The 23,157-nt window shown below is 34.7% G+C and overlaps 2 protein-coding genes, 1 long non-coding RNA gene and 1 pseudogene across 6 annotated transcripts; 2 read left to right on the top strand and 2 right to left on the bottom strand.

The window, feature by feature from the left end:
- Positions 1 to 873: 873 nt before the first annotated feature.
- Positions 874 to 4,858, top strand: LOC130730428 (WAT1-related protein At2g37460-like). 4 transcript variants are annotated; one of them, XM_057582439.1, is made up of 8 exons: positions 874 to 972; positions 1,174 to 1,291; positions 1,561 to 1,623; positions 1,717 to 1,785; positions 2,193 to 2,436; positions 2,734 to 2,898; positions 3,874 to 4,025; positions 4,311 to 4,858. In XM_057582439.1, exons 2-8 carry the CDS (start codon positions 1,176 to 1,178, stop codon positions 4,531 to 4,533), a joined length of 1,032 nt encoding a protein of 343 aa, XP_057438422.1. In that variant the 5' UTR covers positions 874 to 972; positions 1,174 to 1,175; the 3' UTR covers positions 4,534 to 4,858. The 4 variants fall into 4 exon arrangements, with proteins under 4 accessions (XP_057438422.1, XP_057438421.1, XP_057438419.1 ...); XM_057582438.1 differs by having other exon boundaries at positions 1,717 to 1,833; XM_057582436.1 differs by lacking the exon at positions 874 to 972 and having other exon boundaries at positions 1,056 to 1,291; positions 1,717 to 1,833.
- Positions 4,859 to 5,055: 197 nt separating this feature from the next.
- Positions 5,056 to 6,752, bottom strand: LOC130730429 (uncharacterized). Its single transcript, XR_009016350.1, has 3 exons — positions 6,296 to 6,752; positions 6,033 to 6,164; positions 5,056 to 5,194 (listed from the first exon to the last, which is right to left on the bottom strand). It is a non-coding gene; the product is annotated as an uncharacterized LOC130730429 (long non-coding RNA).
- Positions 6,753 to 8,077: 1,325 nt separating this feature from the next.
- LOC130730427 (WAT1-related protein At2g37460-like) lies at positions 8,078 to 15,324 on the top strand (annotated as a pseudogene).
- A 195-nt stretch (positions 15,325 to 15,519) lies between these two features.
- LOC130730426 (type I inositol polyphosphate 5-phosphatase 8-like) lies at positions 15,520 to 20,658 on the bottom strand. Its single transcript, XM_057582435.1, has 10 exons — positions 20,423 to 20,658; positions 19,438 to 19,500; positions 19,174 to 19,318; positions 18,544 to 18,634; positions 18,327 to 18,431; positions 17,583 to 17,892; positions 17,226 to 17,413; positions 16,999 to 17,107; positions 16,712 to 16,860; positions 15,520 to 16,499 (listed from the first exon to the last, which is right to left on the bottom strand). Exons 2-10 carry the CDS (start codon positions 19,462 to 19,464, stop codon positions 16,214 to 16,216), a joined length of 1,410 nt encoding a protein of 469 aa, XP_057438418.1. The 5' UTR covers positions 19,465 to 19,500; positions 20,423 to 20,658; the 3' UTR covers positions 15,520 to 16,213.
- Between the last annotated feature and the right edge of the window lie 2,499 nt (positions 20,659 to 23,157).

The raw sequence follows: 23,157 nt of genomic DNA, 5'->3' as shown, positions 1-23,157 counted from the left end.
ATGGGAATGCAAGATATCATATCATCCATCCTTGAACATGGAAATAAAGTTTGGAGAAAAACAATGTAAATTGCATGTCTGAGAATCCACAATATCTGAGAATACTTTTTTCTGAAACTTATACCAAACATGAGAATGTTACATTCCCAACCTAACTTACATGAGAATGTTTAAAGATCCCTTCTACCAAACGCAAGCAAAATCATCAGATAGCATTTATTCATGAAAGGAACCCATTTATAAAACCAAATACATCAATCAATCAATAAAAGTTTAAACTCACCAATATGAATTGCATTCATCTGCTACATATTTCATTCGTGTGAGAAGAAATAAGCTAATTAGTACAAGTTTTGACTTGTTTTGACTTTTGAGGTGAAATGGATTGTTATTGTTGAGTATGGCTCATGGCGATCAAATGCATTTGAGACCATCTATGATCGCTGGAATGTACATGAGACCACCTTTGAGAAGCTTCAACAATTTAAGGATGCTACGATGATTATAAATTAAGAGGGAGTGTTAAATGATAGTTAATTTATAACATGAAAAGTTATGAATGAGTTAAATTTTGTTTATGTCCTTTTATGCATTTCTTAGTGGTTACAAGCATAATGATGCTAGAAGTTAATGTCCTTTATGTAGTTGCATAACTTATATCCTTTCATCTTCTCTATTCACTAGTATTAAATAGAGAAGCATTCTAACTTCTACATTAAGAAATATCAGAAAAATAAAAAAGTCTCTATCATTTTCCTAAATTTTCTACTACTACACTTCTGCTTCTCCAAGAGGCATCAAAAGGAAAACAAAACAAGTGAATGATATTATAAAATCTATTCCATGATGAGTAAACATTCAACTAGGCAAAAGGTGATAATCATTGAAAGCAGACACCGGCCTTACTGAGTATGTTGATTACTGGGACTCCCCACTTGGTTATGTAAAATAGTTGAGCTCCACTATGTATAGGTATATTGCACTATAATATTCTACTGAATTTTGAGCACTTGTTTACTAAATACCTCACCTTCTTATTTATAGAAATGAGAATTTAGTAAATTGGTTATTTTGTTCCAATTAGCTGAAACGAGATGGAAGGTTATAGTCCAAAATGGTTTCATAAAGCCAAGCCATTCATATGTGTCGTGTTCATTCAATCTGGATATGCAGGTATGGATGTTCTGTGCAAGGCTGCATTGAACAATGGAATGAGCAATTATGTTCTTGTTGTCTACCGTCATGTTGTTGCCTTTGTTGTCATGGCTCCTTTTGCATTGATCTTGGACAAGTATGTATCTCTCTTCCATGTGTGTGTGATAGCTTTTATTTCTTCAGAATCAATTACAGAACTCAAAAAGCTATGTATTCACAAAAGTTTCACACACATGTTTAGATCAGTTCTTCTTTAATTTCATCAGAATCAATTCTGAAATGCTTCTCACAAAAAAAGCTGCTGTGCAGAATTGACTCTGGCTTCCGAATCAATTGTAGAATAGTTCCCGAACAGTAGAATGATTTCCAAATATTAACTGACCTGATGCTACATTCTCTTAACAGGAACATAAGGCCAAAGATGACATTTTCAATCTTTGTGAAGATAGTGGCACTGAGCTTGTTAGAGTAATAATTAATTTCTTACATGACTAAGCTAAACATATTCTTCTATCCTGTGGAAAAATCTTGCTTAACATAGATCTTGCTCTGATATGGCAGGCCAGTTATTGCTCAGAATCTGTATTTTTTGGGAATGAAGTACACAACAGCAACCTTTGCAGTTTCCATGTACAATATCCTTCCTGCCATCACTTTCCTCATGGCTTACATTCTTAAGTACTGTTTCCATTCCCTACAATTTAAGAATATTTCAAATTTGATAATAAAGCTAAACAGAACATGGCTCAATAATGAGGATTATTAAATAAGTGTACATAACATTTTTTAATACATATTGTTACTAAAAATAATGTACGACTCATCTCTTATTAACTTGGTTTAGGAGGTGTAAATAAGCGTGACTGTTATGAAAAAAACATGGCCGCGTTCCGTTTTAAAAACCTCCAAAACCTTAATGTCGTGGCCGAAATCACATTCATGAATGTTGATTTAAAACCATGCTTGTAATCAAAAGAGTTTCTTGTGCCATTTGTACTCAATTTATTAGAAATTTAATTTAAGCATTTTATTTTCAGGCTTGAGAAGATAAAAATAAAAAGTATACGTAGTCAAGCAAAGGTGTTTGGAACTTTAGCCACGGTTGCAGGTGCCATGGGGATGACACTAATAAAAGGTCCTGAACTTGAGCTTTTTGGGACTCATGGAGAAAGCAATACCCACATCCAGCATAATGGTGGGGTAAATCTTCAACATGCAATAAAGGGATCAGTGATGATCACAATTGGCTGCCTTGGTGGTGCAGGTTTCATGATTCTCCAAGTGAGTTTTTCATCTATGAGAAAAGATAAAATTTAATTAGTGCTATAAAACTCCTGTTATTTGCGGGATCTAGACATAATTTAGATATATTTTTACGAATTAAATGTAGGTAAATTTTGCATTTTTGCAAGAGACTAATATCATAATTGATAATTTAAATTTGTGACCGCAAAGTCACCAGCAACATTACTGTTGCATTGAGACTAGAGATTGAGTTTTTCATCTATCCAAATAAATAATTTTTCTCTTAATTTGATGGGTTACCCTAATCTGATATAGTTTCATCTTTTTCTCTAGGCTATTACCCTTGAAGCCTACCCTGCTGATCTCTCTCTCACAGCATGGATATGTTTGTTGGGAGCAATTGAAGGTGGCATAGTGGGCCTGGTCATGGAAAGGGGTAACCCTGCTCCAGTTTGGTCTTTGAATGAGGATACAAAATTGTTGGCTGCTGTCTACAGTGTAAGTTTTTTAATGTTATACTCCGATACAGTTCTTGACCAGCCATAAAATTAACAAATTCACATTTACAATCGATAGAGTTTAAAAAGATGATCAAAAAAGTCATTAGAAGCAACAATGAAATCCAAAGGCATAAAAAATATACTAAAACGTAAAACAAATTTAGGAGGTCACTACACACACGGGACATAAATTATACTCTGCTTCTTCATTAGTTTTTTTTTTTTTTTTTTAAATAAGTAACATGATTCATCCGCACACAAATTTTTTCCATTTCATTTCCACCTAATTTTACTTCTATTTTTCTCTCCATTTTATTTTCTATTTTATTATTGTATTATATTTCATTCTTTCTATTTCTTATTTCTCTTATTCATCCACCTCTTTTCCACTTAAAATGAGGTGGTTAAACAAAAGTATAAATACCACCATATTAGCATCTTCCCTCTCAATATTTCAAGTTTATATGAATAAAAGATAAAAGAGCTTGCTGTGTTTGAAAAAACTTAGCTTATATTATAAGCATTTAAATAAGTGTACGTCTGAGTGAACTAATAAAAACAGTTTATAAGTTATAAACTTATAAATTAGTTGTCTAAATGACTGATGAGAAATTTTGAGTTAAATAAGTCATCGTCCAATCACATTGGAAATAAGTGAGTTGAAATTTAAATATTTTATTTATTCATTTATTTATAAAAAAAATCTTATTGATTCATTAAGTTGGGGTTAGTAACCCAATGGGTCATTTAGACATCCCTCATTCTTTTGAGCTTATTTTTATAAGTTTCTTCAAATAAACACTTTTTTTAATGTAGTTCTCAACTTATTTTAATAAGTTTTTGAAATATGCTTATGAATAATTAAGCACTTCGTAAGAAGTACTTACTGTAAATACTTAAGCTGTTTGCCGTGAATATGTACATGTATAATAACTATGTTCTTCCTCTATAAATTTCTAAAATTTATTTGCAGGGCATAGTTTGCTCAGGAATGGCTTATTACATCCAAGGAGCAGTGATGAAATACAAAGGCCCAGTCTTTGTAACAGCATTCAATCCTCTATGCATGGTCATTGTGGCTATATTGGGCTCTTTTTGTTTGGCTGAGCAAATGTATCTTGGAAGGTAATTATAAACATCGAGTCCAACCAATAAATCACATGTTCTTGTTTAGTGTTTTTATCACTGTTCAACTAATAAAATTGTATGTTGACCCAAAAAAAAAAAACTAATAAAATTGTATCATGTCATTTAATTGATATTGTACAATTTTATTGGTGGGGCAGAGAATGAGACGCAAACGAAGTCATAAAATCTTGATCCCTACAACATATGTCTAAAGACCTCAATCAAAAAACAAATTTATGAAAAAGTTGAACTCACGTATATATCTTGTGCTAAATTTTACAGGGTGATTGGAGCCATTGTCATTCTTTTAGGGTTGTATCTAGTGGTGTGGGGTAAAAATAAAGATTATGACTCACCACCAAGTCCAATTATTAACGAGCATGTATTGCCAGATAAGCAAACTACAGAGAGCAATGCCAAGGACAAGGAGAAGCCTTCTAATCACGAGCTTATCACTATTAGTAACATTGGTGCAGGAAACTTAGCTCAATATGAACAAGTATGAAGGGATACACTAAATTAAATCCAAAAAATTTAGTTAACCTATGATGTTCTACTTTCAGTCAACCAATCCAAATGCCATTTAACAATCTCAACTATATATAGACTCCTAGGTAATTGTTCGACCTTTCGATTATTGATATAATAGTCAAGGTTTTTGATGTAACAATATAGCATGTCAGAATATGACAACAAAATACCATCAAAGAAAGAAGAAGCAATAACTTTGAGTCAGAAAAAAAACATTAAGTTAGTTTTAAGTTGTCACGACCTGAAATCCTAAGTCGTGACCGGCGCACAGACTAACACTCTAGTCTGGCAAGCCTGTTTCTCACAAAAATCATTTCCCAAATTATTCTCTAAATTTACATATGTATCCCTATATTTATAAAAATAAATATACAAGATCTCATCTGTATTACCAATATCTCAAATGACAAAACCTGTCAAATAATGATCTCCATTTTCATACTTCCATAAAAAGGAAATTCTCAAATTAAGCACTCATGTGCAACTTTTACAATAAAACAATAAATAACAATCTCAAATCTAAATCCTCCTAAGACTCCCTATAGCTGCAGATAACTAGAATCAAATAGAAGACACCAATATGTCAACCTGTCAAATGGTCTGAATTTGACAACAGTATGCAGTTGCCTGAAAATCTGTGAATGGAAATAATGAATGGGGTAAGTCACAAAGACTTAGTGAGGATTTAACAACCACCATGAACAGGAAAGGGGAAACAAATGAAGCACGAGTTTTTCACTATCAGTTCAGAGTGTATAATATATATAAAATTAATAAGAATCATTTCAAATAAGAGATGATTAAACTGCCAAAGTTTATAAATAATCATTTCAATGAAACTGAATAAAAATCATGTCAATCATATGAAAGCATTTAAAAATCAGCAATATAATTTAATAGGGTCACACATGTAGAACCGTGAGGCGGCTCCATCTCGTTGATAGCCCTCTCCTCCTAAGGGATGACCTATCCGATAGGGGCGGCTCCATCTAACGGATAGCACTTTCGTCTCTCGTATCACATGTCGTATCGTATCATCGGGGGAAGCTACATCTCGTTGATAGCCCTCTCCGTGCACTGGCGGCTCCATCTAACGGATAGCCCTCTCCTCCCGGAATCAAACTAGCTAGGTGCACCTAGGCCGTTACCTCCGTTAACGGCTACGGGGTTCTATCAAGGATCCCCAAAACCGTTTTCTCAAACCAGTTCAAGTCTCATCAAAGTCTCAAAATCAGCTTTCCAAGTTCATAATCTCAGTTTCACATAATTTCCAAAATCAAGGTAATATAAATTGTTTTCTCATGTCAGTTCAGAATCAGACTCATATCATTTTCATAAAACCAGCTTTCAGATAATTCACGAATTGTAAAGCATATTTCCCCAATTTAAATAAATATGCAATATGCTAAAATAATCAAATCATCAATTGTATAATTATTAAAAGTAAGTCACAGTGATTGGAAAATCACTCACCATGAATTAGCCACTATAATGAATCAAATGGATTGCTCCCATCAACATCATAATACCCGAAATAGCTAGTAGCAGAAAACATTTGAAAGATCAACTCCAAATATATCCATTTGCATCTTTCTTGTGCATCATCTATAATTAATCATAACCAAAATAAAACATATTTCACTTTTTGGTCCATGTGAGCGAGCACAACAAGCTAAAGCACCATAATTTATGGTCTCACAATCATTAAAGAGACAACACATAAATATTGAGTGCACCTGGCATAGTATCCTTCCATGCGCTGCAGCAATCTGATTTGAACAGCAATATGCTCTAGATATTGCAAGGACAACTCCATTCTTCTCAATTTCTCACTAAATCAACGAAAAATTAACGAGCCACAACAGATCCTTTGCGCCAAGGGCTTCCCCATCAAAGACATACCTTTCAATTACGACACAACACCACGCCACACATCATCTCCACCATGCTTGGGTGCTACAGTCGCAACTCCACTCTGAACGTGTGGGCGACACAACTAATTAAAGAAGGACAGAGGTTGGAGTGGGTCAAGGGAGAGGAACACAGTTTTGCTGCCCTTGATAGCAAAGATGAAGGGTGTGGGGAGATCGTGACATGCGTGGGGAAAATTGAAGGGGATGTTAGGTTTCTTCTTTTGTTTTTTGCAATGGAGAATGGTAATTGGGGTGTGGGGCTGCAGTGTGGGTTAGGGTAAGTTAGGTTTAGTGAGTCTTTTTTATTTATTTTCAAATTTTCTAATAATAAAAATAATTATATAAAACAGGTCGTGTCATAAGTCTGTTAGCAAAGCTGTATGCAAATGATTTACTTGTATCACAAGTCAAGCATCTTCCAACCTCATTACTTAAACAATAATCAAGCCTAGTGTTGTTCTGAAAACTGAGCTATTGGATGCGTTTGATCTTCTACGGTGGTGCACTATGTTGATAGGACTTCCCATGCACTTTTACTTTTACATTGCAAACCGACAGGGGAGGCAGGAATTTCGGGAAGGGGGACTAAGATCTAAAGGAATATAATTTGTAAGAAAATTTCAATTCTTAAAAAAAGGAATTTGCCAAAAAAAAAAATAGGATTAACAAGATAATCTAAAATTCGTGGACGTTTTCCAGGATCACGAATCAAAGCATCAATATTGATTATTTCGTGTTCAATCCTCAAAGCTTTTGAAGGAGGTGGTTGGATAAGTTGCTCTACGGTTGATTGTGTTGGTTGTCCAACTTCAACGATATTTGAAACATTAATATCTATGGAAGTTGGTGAAACAAATGAAGGAAAACAATTTGAGTAAAACAACACAATGTGCAAATAAAAGATAAATTATATAGTAAAGCTATCACAACATGTCTTTCGAGCGTATTGAGGCTGTCACCGCTATAAGTGTACTAAAAAGGCAGACATCTCTCTATTGATTAAGTTATAACGTCCATATTCTGAAAAGTGCTATAGATATGGAAAGAAAAGCAATTGGTGGAGTGTTGGAAACAAAATTGATTATCGCTTCTTTTTCAAGTAAAACACAAGCACCACAAATTCTATCACATACAATAAGACCAATTAAGCAACAAAAAAGAGAATTGAACCAATAAATTCAAGTTTGAACTCATGAAAATTTGAATATTCATAAAAAGTCATAAATGAGAAAGTGAAGAGCAAGAGAGAAAATTGAGAGGTTCTAAATGTTGTATCACCTAAACAAAATCCCTTATTCTCTTGTCTTGTTTGAGTTGTTTTTTAATTAAACAAATCCAAACAAGACAATTAACTTTTCTTTTCTTTACCTTGTTTTTTCCTTTCTCTCTTCTATTTCCTTCCCTCTACTCGCTTCTGTTAATCAAATCACGGCTTCACTGTTATAGTATTATCCTAATGTTATGCTTTTTAAATAGTATAACTTTGGAGGTATGGTCCCATTACATGTGATTATTAAAAGGAAATAAAAAAAAGAGAGGTGCTGTGCTGTGCTGTGCTGTGTGTATAAACGTATAAAAGAAAGAAGGGGTGCTCACGTGCTGTTCATCTCTGCCTCTTGCCTTTATATACTATATGCTTCAAATTTTTTCCTTTAGAATTTTCAAGAAGCCAGGGGTGACTAAGCAGGGGGAAGTCACCCCTGTGCTTCCGCCACTGCAAACCGATAACCGGACCACCACCAAGAAGCATACAATGATAGTCTTATTAACCTTCTCTATTCCAAGAGCCACTCTAAGATTTATGTAGCTCGTTAGAACCATTTGTTCCCCAGTGAAACTAGTTGAATTGGTCATTAATGAAAATGAAATCCCCATGATTATATCCCAACGTCACAAAACAATTATAAGACATCATGTCAAGCTTCCGGGATTCACCAAAACTTCTAGAATTTCCATTTCAGCTATAATGGTTGAGATCATTATTGACGTAGATTGATTACCTTCACCATTGTTATTTTTTTCTTTCCTTGAAAATTCTAGGAGAATCCTCAGAGTTCTTTAGAGAATGTTTTCTACGAGCTTCCTCAGAGTTCTTTTCCCCTCATTAATGAAGTCCATTCTTCATACTTGTTGGTGGAAAGTAAAAGCTCGATCTTCCTCTAAGCGAACGTACTCCATACTCGAAATAAATTTAATTGAAGTGATATGCCTGATCAGTTTTTCCAAAAAACGACTCCACATTTACTTGTTCTAACATGCGCGATGGAGGATCCAAACCATAAATTTCCTCGGATAAAGGATCATAATTTGCGGCGACTTGGAGGCAATTAGCGGCGGTTTGTAAATAACATGTAAAACAAATCACTGTTTTCCATTCACTCTAGTGCTTTCCCTTCCTCGCCAGACTTGGTCCTCTTCCACTTCCTCACCGGCCATTTCGACCTCTACCACTCTTCCGACTCCACCTCCGACCACCGCACTCTCTGCATCTGGTTCGTCACTGCGACAACTGGAACCCTGAGCTCAGTTACAACGCCAATGGTTCCAGGTATTTGAGGTTTGAGAAATTTACTGCTTTATTTTGTGTTTTTTATGATGTTTATTCTTCTTGTTGTGCCTATTGTTGTTGTCTTGCTGGATTTGTAAAGGTTGAATTGTATACTTCTTCTGAGATATGCCATTGGAGATAAATCACTGTTAAATTTAAAACTGTTTGAGATATATATTTGATAGTTTCATCTTGTATATATGATCCAGTAGTTTTGTCAGTAAAGGAAACTATTTGATTCCTAACATGCAAAACCATCTTTATCACTCTAGGTATTTATGGAGAAATTAGATGAGTGTTTGAAAATGTTGAGGTGTAAAGATTTTAACCTACAGAAAAGTTTGATTTATTTTAGTACCTTTTTGATTCATTTTTTCTCTTCTTACATAAATACTTGTTGAGAAGTTTATCCTAACTAACTCAAAGCCACCCTTTTCCTAAGTCTCAGAACAACAGACAAAACAGAAAGACCATCCAGAGGAAATAGAATTGATACTTTTCTGTAGAAGCTGCGGACATCACTGTAATTATGTACTCTTGGATATAAAAGTAGTCTTTAACTTATCCAAGTACCTCTAGATCTTTCACAATTTTTTGTTTAATTTTGTCAAAATATTTTTGGCTGTTAGTTATTTTTGTCAAGTATCAAAGGATTCTGTTTTTGTAACTCTTAGTAAGTAATAGCTGTTAGTTAACCTTAGTTAATTTCTACTAGAAGCTTTTGATGTCTTTGCATCTATGTAAACATGTTTTTCTGGTAAGTCAGTTTTACAACAGAAACACCATTCTACTAAAAAATTTCTTTATGTACTTTGACTAAGTTTTCTTTCTGTGCAGTTCTACAAGAATCTGTCTACTGGGCTGAAAGATTAACGTTTGAAAAGCAGGGCCTATCGATGAAGAAAAAGCTAATGGTAAGTTTTTGATAGGAGCTAGCAGAATGAGAATAGTAACAAAGGAAAGGACTGTAACTGAGAATTTCTATGTAACAAAGGAAATACTACAACTGTGAGTTCTTCTGGAATTTAGAAGTAAGATTCCACATTGCATCCCACACCCTTTGGCTCCCCAATTCCTAACTTACCCTCACTCTTTCTCTTTTTCCTACGGTATACCACTATACCCTCAGTGGAGTTCCAACAGTTTTTTGATATGTTAATCTAATACAGAACATGCAATGGAGTGATGTGTGCTAGGTTGTTATGCCTACCACTGTTGGTGGCACTCTAGATGATTTGCATTGCATTGTATGTGTCACCATGTCAGTTGCTATCTTTTTCAGATTTAAGATTATGATTTCTCTCCAGAATTTCAATTTCTTGATATATTTTTATTTGTACTAAACATTGCTTTGTTATTAGGACTTGAACCAAAAAGTAAGTGATCTGGAGCCTGGACCTCTAATCTCCACCTCTGTCTTCCTTTTTTCCCTTACATGTTATAAAAAAGGAGGAAGAGATTTTGATATGAAGAAGCATTTTGAGAGTTGTGGAGGTGGCTAAACAGTTTGACAAAGCATGTGGGATGGCTAAACAGGTCAGTGTTGAATTGATCTGTATTCTTTTTGTGCTGTGTCACAAGATTAGTTTAGTCCAGCTACATATATTTGTTTGACTTAACTGTCACCTTCACTGTTTATATCCTGAGTTAAGTCATGAATATCATCTCTAATTACATGATTTTCTGGTTTATGAAGTCATATCAGCTTGCTTCCTTTAATTCATTGGGCTTATAATAATTTGTTGGGAATACTGAACAGTACTTGACTAATAAGAGCATCTCCAATAGGGGTTGCTTAAATCCAGTTGGCAACTTAAGCAACGTTGTTTATTTTGAAGCACCACTGGAGCAACATGACGTGGCAGTTGGGTTGCTTAAATTTAAGCAACGGTTGCTTATTTAAGTAACGGTTGCTTATTTTCTCTCTTCTTACTTTTTGACTAAAAAATCATATTTTCTCTTTCATTCATGTACTTGTATAGTGTCATTACCTTGAAATAATATAAATATAAGAGGTATAATGGGAAGTAAACTAAGCAACCGTAGTTGGAGCGAATTCTGCTTGGGTTGCTTAAATCCTATGTGTCAGTCTGGACCCACCGAAATAGTCTTTAAGCAACCCAACTAGCAACTATGCATTGGAGATGCTCTAAGAGGTCTATACATGTCTGTGTGTATCTAGTGAGAAAATGGGAATTTTATAAATTTCTGTTTTTTGGCTTGCAAATTTTAATGGAATTACAGCTGAGCTGAAAATGATGTTGAAAATGGAATCAATCAATCGGTTGGCCAAAACTGCAGCAAATTGATCGTGCAGCGTAACTGCAGCGAGAAACATTTTGAAGTGTGAATGTGTGATTTGATTGATCTTCAAGAATATATATATAATATTAATCTCAGGAACCCCAGATAAGAATTTGTTTAAGTGACTGGTAAGAAAGGTAGAGTATCATCTCTTATCATGTATAAAGAGTCATGTTTTGGATAAAGAAAAGGTCAAGCAAGAACTTCCTTGTTAATAGAATAAAATACACTCACCCCCCTCAAGGTTTGCAAGAATGACACTCCACCCCATTGTTTTTTAAAATCTACACTTCACCCCATTTTTTATAAAGGCAAAATTTAGTGACGAAAACAAATTCGTCACTAATAAAAAATAATTACTAATTAGTTAAAATTTAAATAAATTAAATGCATATACACTATCATACATCAATTTATGAAAATAATTTTACTGAATTAAATTTAAAAAAACCATCTACTCTGCCTGTTAAGTCCACGTCTCATCTATCTCCAAATCGTACTTCTCACCACAAACGGTCACCACCAAACCTTTGCTTCCTTTAACATGACGACAACCATCCCAGAATGTGAAACCCCATGGCACCACCATGCCTCAAAGTTTTGTTGCGACCTGAACCCCAGAACGTGAATCGCACATCCCCAAAGCCACTTGTTCAACTACTTGTTGTGAACTTCACCCCTTTAAGTTGTGAGCGAACACTTTGTTGGTTTAAGATGTTGTTGGATTTTGTTAAAAACGGTGCTCCACCGCATCGTTGGGTTCTAATAACCTTCGATCCACTTCATATTTCTTAATTTTGTTTCTCTATTTTCTTCACCACCCATTTGTGTTGCTTTTTGGAACGGGAGGCAGCAGTGGGGAATTTTCTGCAATGGGCGAAAGCCTGACGGAACAATGTCGCGTGGAGGTAGAGGGCCTACGGGTCGTCAACTTCTTTTCCAGGAGAAGAAGCAATGACGGTATCCGGGGAATAAGCATCAGCTAACTCTGTGCCAGCAGCCGCGGTAAGACAGAGGATGCAAGCGTTATCCGGATACAATCCAATTTTAAAAATTGGAGGTATAAATAGATTATTTTGATTAAAATTGAATTATTACCAAATATGAAAACACAAGCATGTTTCACTATGTTCGAGATATGGTTTGTCAACCGGTCTTGTGTGCTATTGCAGAATTTGCATTGTGAATTTACGGAGGAAGAACGCGATTGAGAGAATGAGGAGGACTGTGATGTTTTCATTTTTATATTTATTGGATTATATTGAAAATATTTTTTGAAATTATTGATTAACAATTTAAATAATAACTAATTATTAATGAAGAATATTTTTCGTCACTAAATTTGCCTCTATATAAAATGGGGTGGGGTGTAGATTTTAGATAAGAATGGGGTGGAGTGTTATTCTAACAAAACTTGAGGGGGGTGAGTGTACTTTACTCTTATTAATAATATATATTTTATAATTATAAAATCCTTCATAAACATGTTTTGGATGTGTGTGTGTGTTAAGTGATGATAAGAGCAATAGATTCTCATCTCCTAGCTCCCACAAAGAGTCGCTGCATAAACATTAAAAAAGAAATATTAATGATGAAGAACTCCTTAATTTCAAAACGAGATCAACGGCCATGACAACCCAACGGAAAGAGAAATAACAAGGAAGCCTTTATATATAGCAGATTCATCAGTTAAAATTTATTCATGAACGGAACCCATTTATAAAACCAAATACATCAATCAATCAATAGAAGTTTAAACTCACCAATAGTGAGTTCGTCTGCTATATATTTCAGTCTTGTGAGAAGAAATAAGCAAATTAGTACAAGTTTTGAGGTGAAATGGGTTATAACAAAATGAAGTTTGATAGAGTGAAGCCATTTGTAGGTGTGTTGTTCATACAAACTGCATATGCTGGCATGGATGTTCTGTCAAAGGTTGCACTAAACGAAGGAATGAGCGTCTATGTATATGTTTTCTACTGCAATGCTGTTGCCTTCATTGTCACGCTCCCATTTGCAATATTTTTCGAGAAGTATGTATATATGTTTCTCAGATTGAGATCCTTTGTCTCTAAATGGTGTCTGCTCTTCTGTGATTAATTGTGTGATTGAAATTGAAGTTCATTTCTTTTAACTGCAGGAACGTAAGGCCCAAGATGACATTTCCAATCTTTATAAAGATAGTGGCCCTCGGCTTGCTTGAGTAATTAATTTAAATTCCCTAGCAAGCTAAACACATGAACTCTCTTAATTAATTATCCATGAAAATTAGTATAATCTTGCTTAATTGACTCTGATATTTTTGTATTTTATGGCAGGCCAGTTATTACCCGAAATTTTTATTTTTCTGGAATGAAGTACACAACGGCAACTTATGCTGTTGCCATGGCCAATATCCTTCCTGCCACCACCTTTATCATGGCTTGCATTCTTAAGTAATAAACATTCACTGTCACTGGGATGTATAAAAGTAATTCGAATTTGGTTATCACAATATTATTAACAGATGAACACAACTTATGTGAACTAATTAATCAACACTGCAGTGGAATATAGCGTATAATAAATTTCATTTGTCTGGTTTTACCCTGTAGGCTTGAGATGATAAAATTTAGTAGTATACGTGGTCAAGCAAAGGTGGTTGGGACTTTAGTCTCTATTACAGGTGCATTGGTCATGACACTTATTAAAGGCCCGGTGCTTAAGCTTTTCGGGACACACCGCGACGATAGCAACAGCCACGACGAGCATGTTGATGGTGGTTTAAATGTTCATCAAGCAGTAAAAGGATCAGTGATGATCTTAACTGGATGCATTTGTTGGTCTTGTTTCATAATTCTCCAAGTAAGTGTTTCTTAAAATAAAACTCTCAAGGTTTCATCAGTGTCAATTTCTTTTTAACTTGATGGGGTTCCCTATATAATATAGAGTTTCATCTCTTTATCTAGTCTACTACCCTTGAAGTCTACCGTGCTGAGCTCTCTCTTTCGGCATTGATGTGCCTATCTGCAACAACTGGAGCGGGCATATTGGCCCTGGTTATGGAAAGAGGCAATCCATTGGCTTGGTCTCTGAATTGGGATTCAAAACTTCTAGTTGTTGTCTACAGTGTAAGTTCTTTACATTTATTTGCAAACATTTATTACATTGTCCTGAATCAATTTTAAAAATATTGAGCTGCAGGGCTTAGTTTGCTCAGGAATGGTTTATTACGTTCAAGGAATAGTGATGAAATATAGAGGCCCAGTGTTTGTAACATCTTTTGAGCCACTGTGCATGATCTTTGTGGCTATCTTGGGATCCATCTTTTTGGCGGAGCAACTGACTCTTGGAAGGTAATTTTGCAAATTGAATCCCAACCAGAACACATGCTCAATGAAAAAAAAATTAAACTAAATTAAGGAATCTAATTAATTTTTCAGGATGATCGGCGCCATTGTCATTATTATATGTATCTAGTAGTGTGGGGGCAAAGCAAAGACTGCAAATTACCATGTACAATTATCAAAAAAGAGAATACAGTGCTGGCTAAGCAAACTGCAGATGAGAGCAACACAAAAGAAGAGCACTCTAACCATAAGGTCATCACTATCTGTAACTCTGGTGTTGGTGAAGAAGTATGAGGTTGTTTATATTAGTTATTAGTTATAAGTGATGAGATTGTTTATACTGCATACAAGTGATGAGGTTGTTTATATTGCTCCTCACCTGTGATTAAAGTGAAGAAAGGTTCTGGACCATTAGGGATCTTTGACCGACCAGGTTGCCCGTAACCCGCTTGGATCTCCATCTCCGCCGGCTGACCAAGCACACGCTACTTTAGTCAACCGTCTGATGGCAGAAATGTCTTCTGTGTATAGTACCACCACTTAAGAGGCTCTGTTTATATGAGGAGGCCCTCACACCTTGTATCATCATGTTCATATGAATTCTTTGATTTTAGGGGTTTTTCATGAGTAGGTTCAATTGGAAATACAACTACAAGTGATCTATGACTTACTAAAAATAATGGTTCTAACTTGTTGTCATCAACTGCAATTGAGACCGCAGCATCAATGTTTTTGGGGCTCACAACAACTGCATCATGACTGCAATGACAACCTCATGTGACTAGTGATAATTTAATCAAGTAGACATTTAACACCATTTTTTAATTAGATTTAGAATAACTGCCATATGGTCATACAAGTAGATACCCAGAAATATATCATATATCATTACTATACATATACAAGCGAACCTTCCCCAGCACATGATGCTAGTGAGGCATCATCAGTCCATAATCAGTTTTATGAATACAAGTTTTATAATTGTACTAAAAACTGTATGTAGCATAATATTGTACAATTTACAATCATTCTTACTATTGCAATTTAAAATTTACAAATATGATAATAACATCAATTTTCTCTACCTCAAAATTTGCTGTGTCATGTTGCATATTGACAGCTCTCCTAGTTACCAGAGTTGTGGTGTGTTTAAAGTGGTGAGATTTTCTGTCCACTCCACATTGATCATCAACTCTCCACCTAAATTCCACCAAAAATCTCTTGTAAAAAATTACACTAGGAGATGTTTATGGTACATGAAAAAGATACCATAATGTACCCCAAAAGATGGATCCTAAAGTACTTATTTTTTTATCCATTCTTCTAAAATTCCTCATCAGATTAATATTCTTCATAGAGGTATCCCCAGTTCTGGATATAGATGCATGATGATTAGCCATCCAATTCCACACACTAGGCCCACCAGCTGCGGCAACTTAGTGATTGAGCCAACCTTGAAAATCGCACGGTCTACATGGTTGAAAATCCATAAACAATAGATTTTGGAGCCAGAATCAATTTTGCGGAGAAGCTTCTGTGAACAGCTTCTGGACCATAGAATTACCTCGGCGCGCTGACTATGCAACTTTGAGCTCTTGTTAGCAACATAAGCTGCTCTTCTGCTTGGACTTTAGCAGCGCATGTGGATGAAAATGCAGCACTTGTCAATGGTTTTAAGGAGCAGGACCTGGTGACAGTGGCAGCAGAAGGAGTGAGATTCTTACTTGACTTGTCCACTTGAACTGAGAATAGTGAAGACACTGGCCTGTGGTCTGAGAATTTGGACTCTCCTCGCACATACCACATCTGATTGAGGCCTTCCCCTTTCCACAGAATTCGATCACACCTGTTTTGAATAAGAACTCAGATATAAGAACTCGATCGGCTCAAGGGTGAAGACTGCTCTACCTTTTTTAGGACTTATTTAGTCATATTTATTGTCAATGTGTGAGCTTAACAACATTGCACGGTCATCTGATTAACGTTTCAAATGGAGTACGATTCTAGTTGATGACAAAAACAGGTATTTTACATTAGCAAAAATCTCTGAAAGCTTACCAAGCAGGGGTTCTTGGTTTTTCCTTGGACTTGGAGGTTTGGGCCACATATTGGTCAGAATTGGTCAAGTACTTGTATGTAGGAGCAAAGTATATGCTTCCTTCATTCCACCCTTTGAATACTCTACCAGCTCTCTGCTCTATCCTTAGCTGCCAATAGTGGAGTCAAAACAACAATGTGTTAGGGACAAAGAGATAGATTAGCCTTGAAGAACATGCTACTAACAAAATTCACATGTCAAAACATATTTGGGACACAAGATTTCAATCCATAGTCAACTAAATTACCTGATCCTTCTCTAGTAATGCCTCCCAATCATTCTTCTTTAGAAGCTCGTGTGTATCATCGTAACCAGCAGCAAGGCGATAATTCAAATCCCCAAGCCAAATAATAATGCTATTGACACATGAAAATATTAAATAGACTATCAGAACAAATGCCATCCATGGTGAGAAGAAAAACACAACATTAAAAGAAAAGTGCATAGCAATGAATCAATGAGGAATGAACTTACTCATGTTCTAGTATGGTTTGTGGGTGAAGAAGGGACTTAAAGGAGTGGCAAAATTTAGTTTTCTTCAAGATTTCAGACACATCCAAGTTTCTTCGCAACTCGTCACCAAATTTCTCTCCAGAGGCTAAGTGGGTGCATACAAAGCAGAATGTGGTGTTGTACAATGTCATGCTAATTGATATTGAACCCTGTCATATCAACAAGAAGATAACATAACAATGTAAGTAACCATAAAGTGAAGGGTGAAGGGTCCCGAGTTTGAACTCTGAGAATAAACTAATTTACTAATATTACTAACATTTGCCTATAAAAAAAAAGCAATCGCAAAGTATAATCAAGCAAGGAATTATGAGATACCTTGTTTCCAAGATAGCCCATGATGCCTCTGCCAACACAGGAGAGTTTTAAATTGGTGAGATGGTTGCAAAGATCAGCTCGGACCCACACGGACAAGAAGACACCAACCATTTGCTTGCTTGTTACTTGGCAATAGTGTCTGGAATCAGAATCACTCGTGAGATACGAGGTAAGAGGAGAGGTTGTTTCTGTATCAATAATATCATTGGTGTTCAAGGCTTCACGAATGAGGGCCAGCCACTTTGATGCTGGGCCACTGTCCTCCGGTCCAAGCACGTTCCCTGCGTTTAGGGGCACAATTTCTTGGAACCTAACCAACCACGTCCAATGAAAAAAAATATTCATTTGTCTTTGTACAATACAAGATAAAAGTTACATCAAAATAGTAAGTTAATTTTATTTTATTAAAGTTGCTTGAAATTTGTACACGTTCTAATAGTACAAATAGGAAGGAAGAGAGAAAAAAAAGCTTTATGGTAAATGTGTGTGAAGTGTCTACAAATGTTTAATGTTTAGATGTCTAGTTATTTTATAAAAATAATTGTAAGAATACACTATTGGACTTCTTAAATTATACTAATAAACTAGTCTAAGTAGGTGAAAACTGGTAGTGCATACATATGGTGAGTTTGAATTAGTTTACTCTTAAAAATTAAAAAAGGTTTAGTGATTGATACATAAAAGTTAACAGGTGGAGGAGAGAGTAGAAATTAAAGAAAAGATACAGAAAAAGTAAATACCCACCCAATAACATAAATGTCAGCTGGAGAATGAGACGTCAGCCAACTTTTCAAGTTCAATCCTTCATTCGGTGACTTCCCTCCAACATTCCACGTCCCAGCAAACATCCTATTCAACACCACCAAATCCCACATCCATCATTTTCTATTTTTGAAGTCAAGACTTGAAAAATAAGTACATATAACTTGAAATTTCAGGTTCAATTGATGGAAGTATTTACCTAAGGTTCATAGCATTAGTAGTGACATGACTTGTTTCCTTCTCTCCTACTGCTGAACCTTTCATTCCATTTGTAGAATCCTTCAACCAATCTTCATTGAAAATAAAGCAAATACTAATTATTTTAGCAGCCAAAAGGAAACAAGATACATTAACATGAAAATAATAATAATAACATCAGCCATTAAACCTAATAAGCTAGGCTTCTGCCTGCATCAAGTTGTTGAGGGCTGTATGTAGTATAGCGGCAATCAAGCTTTATTTCCGCCTAAAACTACTTTAAAAATAAAATTTTAAATAACAATTTTATGTTAGGTGCAAGTATTGTTAAATGAGTACTTGAATAGATAAAATAAGAAAAGAGTAGAAATTAAAATTAAAAGTATGATAATTCCGAATAGAATGAAAAATTGTAGTAGCCGATTTTTTTTTACTTATTGAAATTGAATTTGAGAATACTATTTTAACTAACTTATAAATTATGGATTTATTAAATAAAAAAAGATTAAAAAATCTGCAAAGCGTGTATAAGAGAGATTATAATCCTCTCAATTGTTAAAAAAAAGAAAAATTAACCATGTCAAATTTCATCATCTAATCATTGATTTCAGAGTGGTACATAGAAAATTACCTGAGAAATGATCAGGTACGAAAGCGTTACTATCTTGGTCGGAGCAACTATTTTTCCTCTCTGTTACACGGCAATTATCTGAATGGAACTTGGCATCGGAATTGCTCTTTACATTCAGCCACTTCCTCACAGCTAACCAAGAAGACTACAACACAAAATTGAAAAATAATAAATAAACAAAATCCAAACGATAGTTTTCAAGAGAACATGTGAAAAGAGCATTTTATTAGCACACTTGATGATAGCGAGTTATTGCATGCATACCTTGGATTTCCTTGACTCTGTTCTCATTGCTCCTCCACCTTCTGATCTTTTCACTTAGTTAAACTGAGCCAAATCATAACCAATTCAACAATCAGAAAAAAAATTCGATATATATAATATAACAAGTGACAGTAAAATAGCAATGGATGCATAAGATTATCCAAATCCATGAAGGGAATCTTATTTTATATAAAAAATTGAATCAAGGGAAATTTTTTATTCATTGAAGGACACTATAAATGGAAAAAAAATAGAAAGGTTTCCTTGTACGAGAAAATTGTTAAACTATTACTGATCGGCGGTTTTCAACGGCAATATTATAAGACCAAGTTGCAGGAGGAACGGGGACAGTTTCTGAATTCAATAGAAAAAAAAAAGGCATATAAATATTACAACAACAAAGTGATAGAGAAGAAGAAAAGGCCAGGTTCAACGTTTTCTATATAAGTTTTGCACTTTACAGACAATAAAACAGTGTAAGCGTTAAGAAAACTATTGCAGAGAATCACACAACACATGGCGGTTGCTCACTAGTATTTTAAAGTGATCAAGATTGGAAAGTTTTTGCACCTTTTTTTTTTCCTGACAGAAAGAGAGAAATTAGACTACTCATGAAAGAAGAAAGCACATACATGAATCAATGAAAGCAAATCAATCTCACATGACCCACAATCAGATTCTACAAAGTTTGCCTACTCAGTGTTTCTTAGAGGGTGGTGCAAATGAAACAAGACTAAAAAAGAAACAGAGAAAACAGGACAATATATAGTAGTTATTGAACAGAAGGAAACGCAGGAGGAACGGTTATTGGAACGTGGGTCAGCTCAATGGCATTGCAAAAGAGAGTAGTAGTGATATACGTGACGGTTTTTGAGAAGGAAAAAGATAACTACTGAGTGAAGAGTGGAAGAGAAATTATTAGTCCTGCTAAAAGGAAATGGCAAGGTAATTAAACAGATCAAGAACATAATAAAGAAGAACTTACAAGAATGATCAAAGAGAAGGCTATAATTTCTGATCCCAGCTTGGATGAGTAATGGAACAGGGGAGCACAGGAGAAGGGATAGCGATGTACTATAACGTGTTTTGGCTTTCTTGGTTTGGTGGTGTTTGGGAAAGAGTGCAGAAGAGGAGTTTGGGGGTGTTTCACTTCCTCGGAGAAGGAAAAAAAAAAAATAGTAGTGATGTGTTGTGACTATCAAATCTGTGGATTTGGCTTTCAAGTCAAATTTTATTTATATATATGTGCTGAGATTTGAGACTCACAAAGAGGGTGAAAAAGCACCTTTACACTTATCCACGATCCACCTCATCATTTCTTCAATTCCTATTTGGGTTTGAATAATGTTAGGTTGAGACTCTAAAAAGGCCAACACACTAACACCTAGCAACATAAAGAAGAAAATAGAGAGGTAAAATAAATATGTGATAGGAACAAATTAAATGGGATAATTATGAAAAGAATGTGAGTGAATATGAGATATAAGAGAGAGTAAAGTATGTGAATGATAATACTTTCTTTTTGGTTAATCATATATTTCTTGTGTTAGAGTGAATACGCATCTAAGTCTCACATCAGGCAGCGTGAAAAATAAAGAAGTGGAGGATTTTAGTTTGTCGGTTTTTAGCTCATGTGTTCTTATCCTCAATTTTTATTGTATATTCCACTTTTTATTTCCTTTGTAGATGGGTTGAAATACCTTTAGTATTTCTTTTTAATACAATTTTACTTATCTAAAAAATTGTATTGAACTTGTGTAAATGTGTGTCATTTTAACGGTTTGTAATACTGTTCTTAAATTTTGTAAGAGTTTGCAATTTTATTCTTTTAAAACTTATTGCAGTTGATCTTATGTTGAGACTTGAGATCATGCATCAGGTAATTAAGGTGTGCCAAACCACGTTGAATTTATTACATATGTATTAATCTATTTTTTATTTATTTCTCAGTTACTTTTCACAAGTGTGAATATTTCCTCACGTGATTCCCAACAATATTCACACCCAAATTTTTTTATTTATTTCAATTTCACGCACTTTTTCTTCATACATTTCTATTCTTCTCCTATTACACCAAATATCATATGTATTACTTTTCTCTCTTATACTTTATCTTTTTAATGAGTACGTGTGGGTGGACTAAGTGTAAATTCAACATTATTTTCCGATTTATAAATACATCAAGTACAAATGAATACTACATATACACCTAATTATTCTATTTATATTTCTCTTGTCACATCACATGATATAACATGTAAATGTTAGATTGACACCCAATTAATCTACCTTGCTAGAGTGAGAAAGTTAAAGAAGAGAAGTAATAAATGAATCTAATATATGTGAGGATTACAACAGTGGTGGTGGTGGCGTCAGTAGGGAAGACAGTAGTGAGGGTGGTGGTGGCAATTAGTGGAGGTAGAGGGCGTGATGGAGGGTGTGGTGGTGGTGGTGATGAAATTAAGTAGTGGTGACAATGACAATGGCAACAACAAAGGTGGTGGACGGTGGTGGTAGCGACAACAGTCGCAACGACGATGGCGGAGTGTGGTGGTGGATTAAATATTTTCAAGTACGTAGCTTTACGTTACAATCTTATTAGACCTTAACCTACCTTGATAAGATCGATTAAATGATTTATCATTTTTATTGTATAAGATGGATTGGTGGACAAATTATATATATATATATACAATACAATGTTAGTACAAAATAATGAATAAACTCATAATATAAACTTATACTATCAAGCTTAATACTACATACTAAATGAACCCACATTTTTTTTTTGCTTTCTTTCTTATTCTAATTTGGGCCATATTTTATGTCTACCAAACATTTTCATTAGGTAAATCATGCAAACATGTAGTTTCTTTTTCTCTTTTCATTTTTATTAATATTTTCTTCTTATCATTAATATTTTCTATCATATCAATAACTATATTTATTTTTTACTTCTTTATATTTTATATCTCTTTGGATGTGAAGTGTATTTTGGGCACGAACAAATTATTTTCCTCACTTTATTCTTATTTCACAAAAGTTTGTATTCACACCACTAATATCTACCATGATGTTGACTCTAGTTCGTACTAGTTAGTATCGGTCAAACCGACACAACATGTCCATATTAATGTGATTTGCATCACTTATTTTGAGCATCTGTAAGTCGCTAACTTACACATTTTTTGCGTTGATCTTGTCGACGATTCGGTTGACACTAATTTGAAATAAATTTGGCCCATTTAAACAACTCATGTTTTTGCATCTACAGGCGAACATTAATTTTCAATAAATGTTATATCCATTATTAATATTTAGGAGACCTAACTCTACTGAAAAGATAGCTCAAGAGGTGAGGACTTCTTTCCCATATATAAAAGTTATCTTGGTTATATATATAGTTGAGGTGAGACTTCTAAACACACCCCCTCATACAGATTTGGATCCTCTCAATATGATGAAATAGTGACCCATATACGGGTGACATCCACTTAATTAATAGATTTAGGTTAGTCTCTGATATAATATTAAAATTTGGGATGCCTAACTCTACCCAAAATTATTGCTCTCAAAATGTGAGGATTGCTTCCCATATATAAGGGCTTAGTCATATCTATAGTCAATGTGAGACTTTTTAACACTCATGTTCGACGCTAAATTCTATGAGTCATAGGCTCACACTCACTTGTCATCTCTCTGTCTTCCCTTAACCTCCCT

The sequence above is a fragment of the Lotus japonicus genome, chromosome 1, assembly GCF_012489685.1.
Source record: "Lotus japonicus ecotype B-129 chromosome 1, LjGifu_v1.2".
Taxonomy (NCBI): Eukaryota; Viridiplantae; Streptophyta; class Magnoliopsida; order Fabales; family Fabaceae; genus Lotus; species Lotus japonicus.
This window is presented reverse-complemented; position numbering and strand designations above follow the sequence as displayed.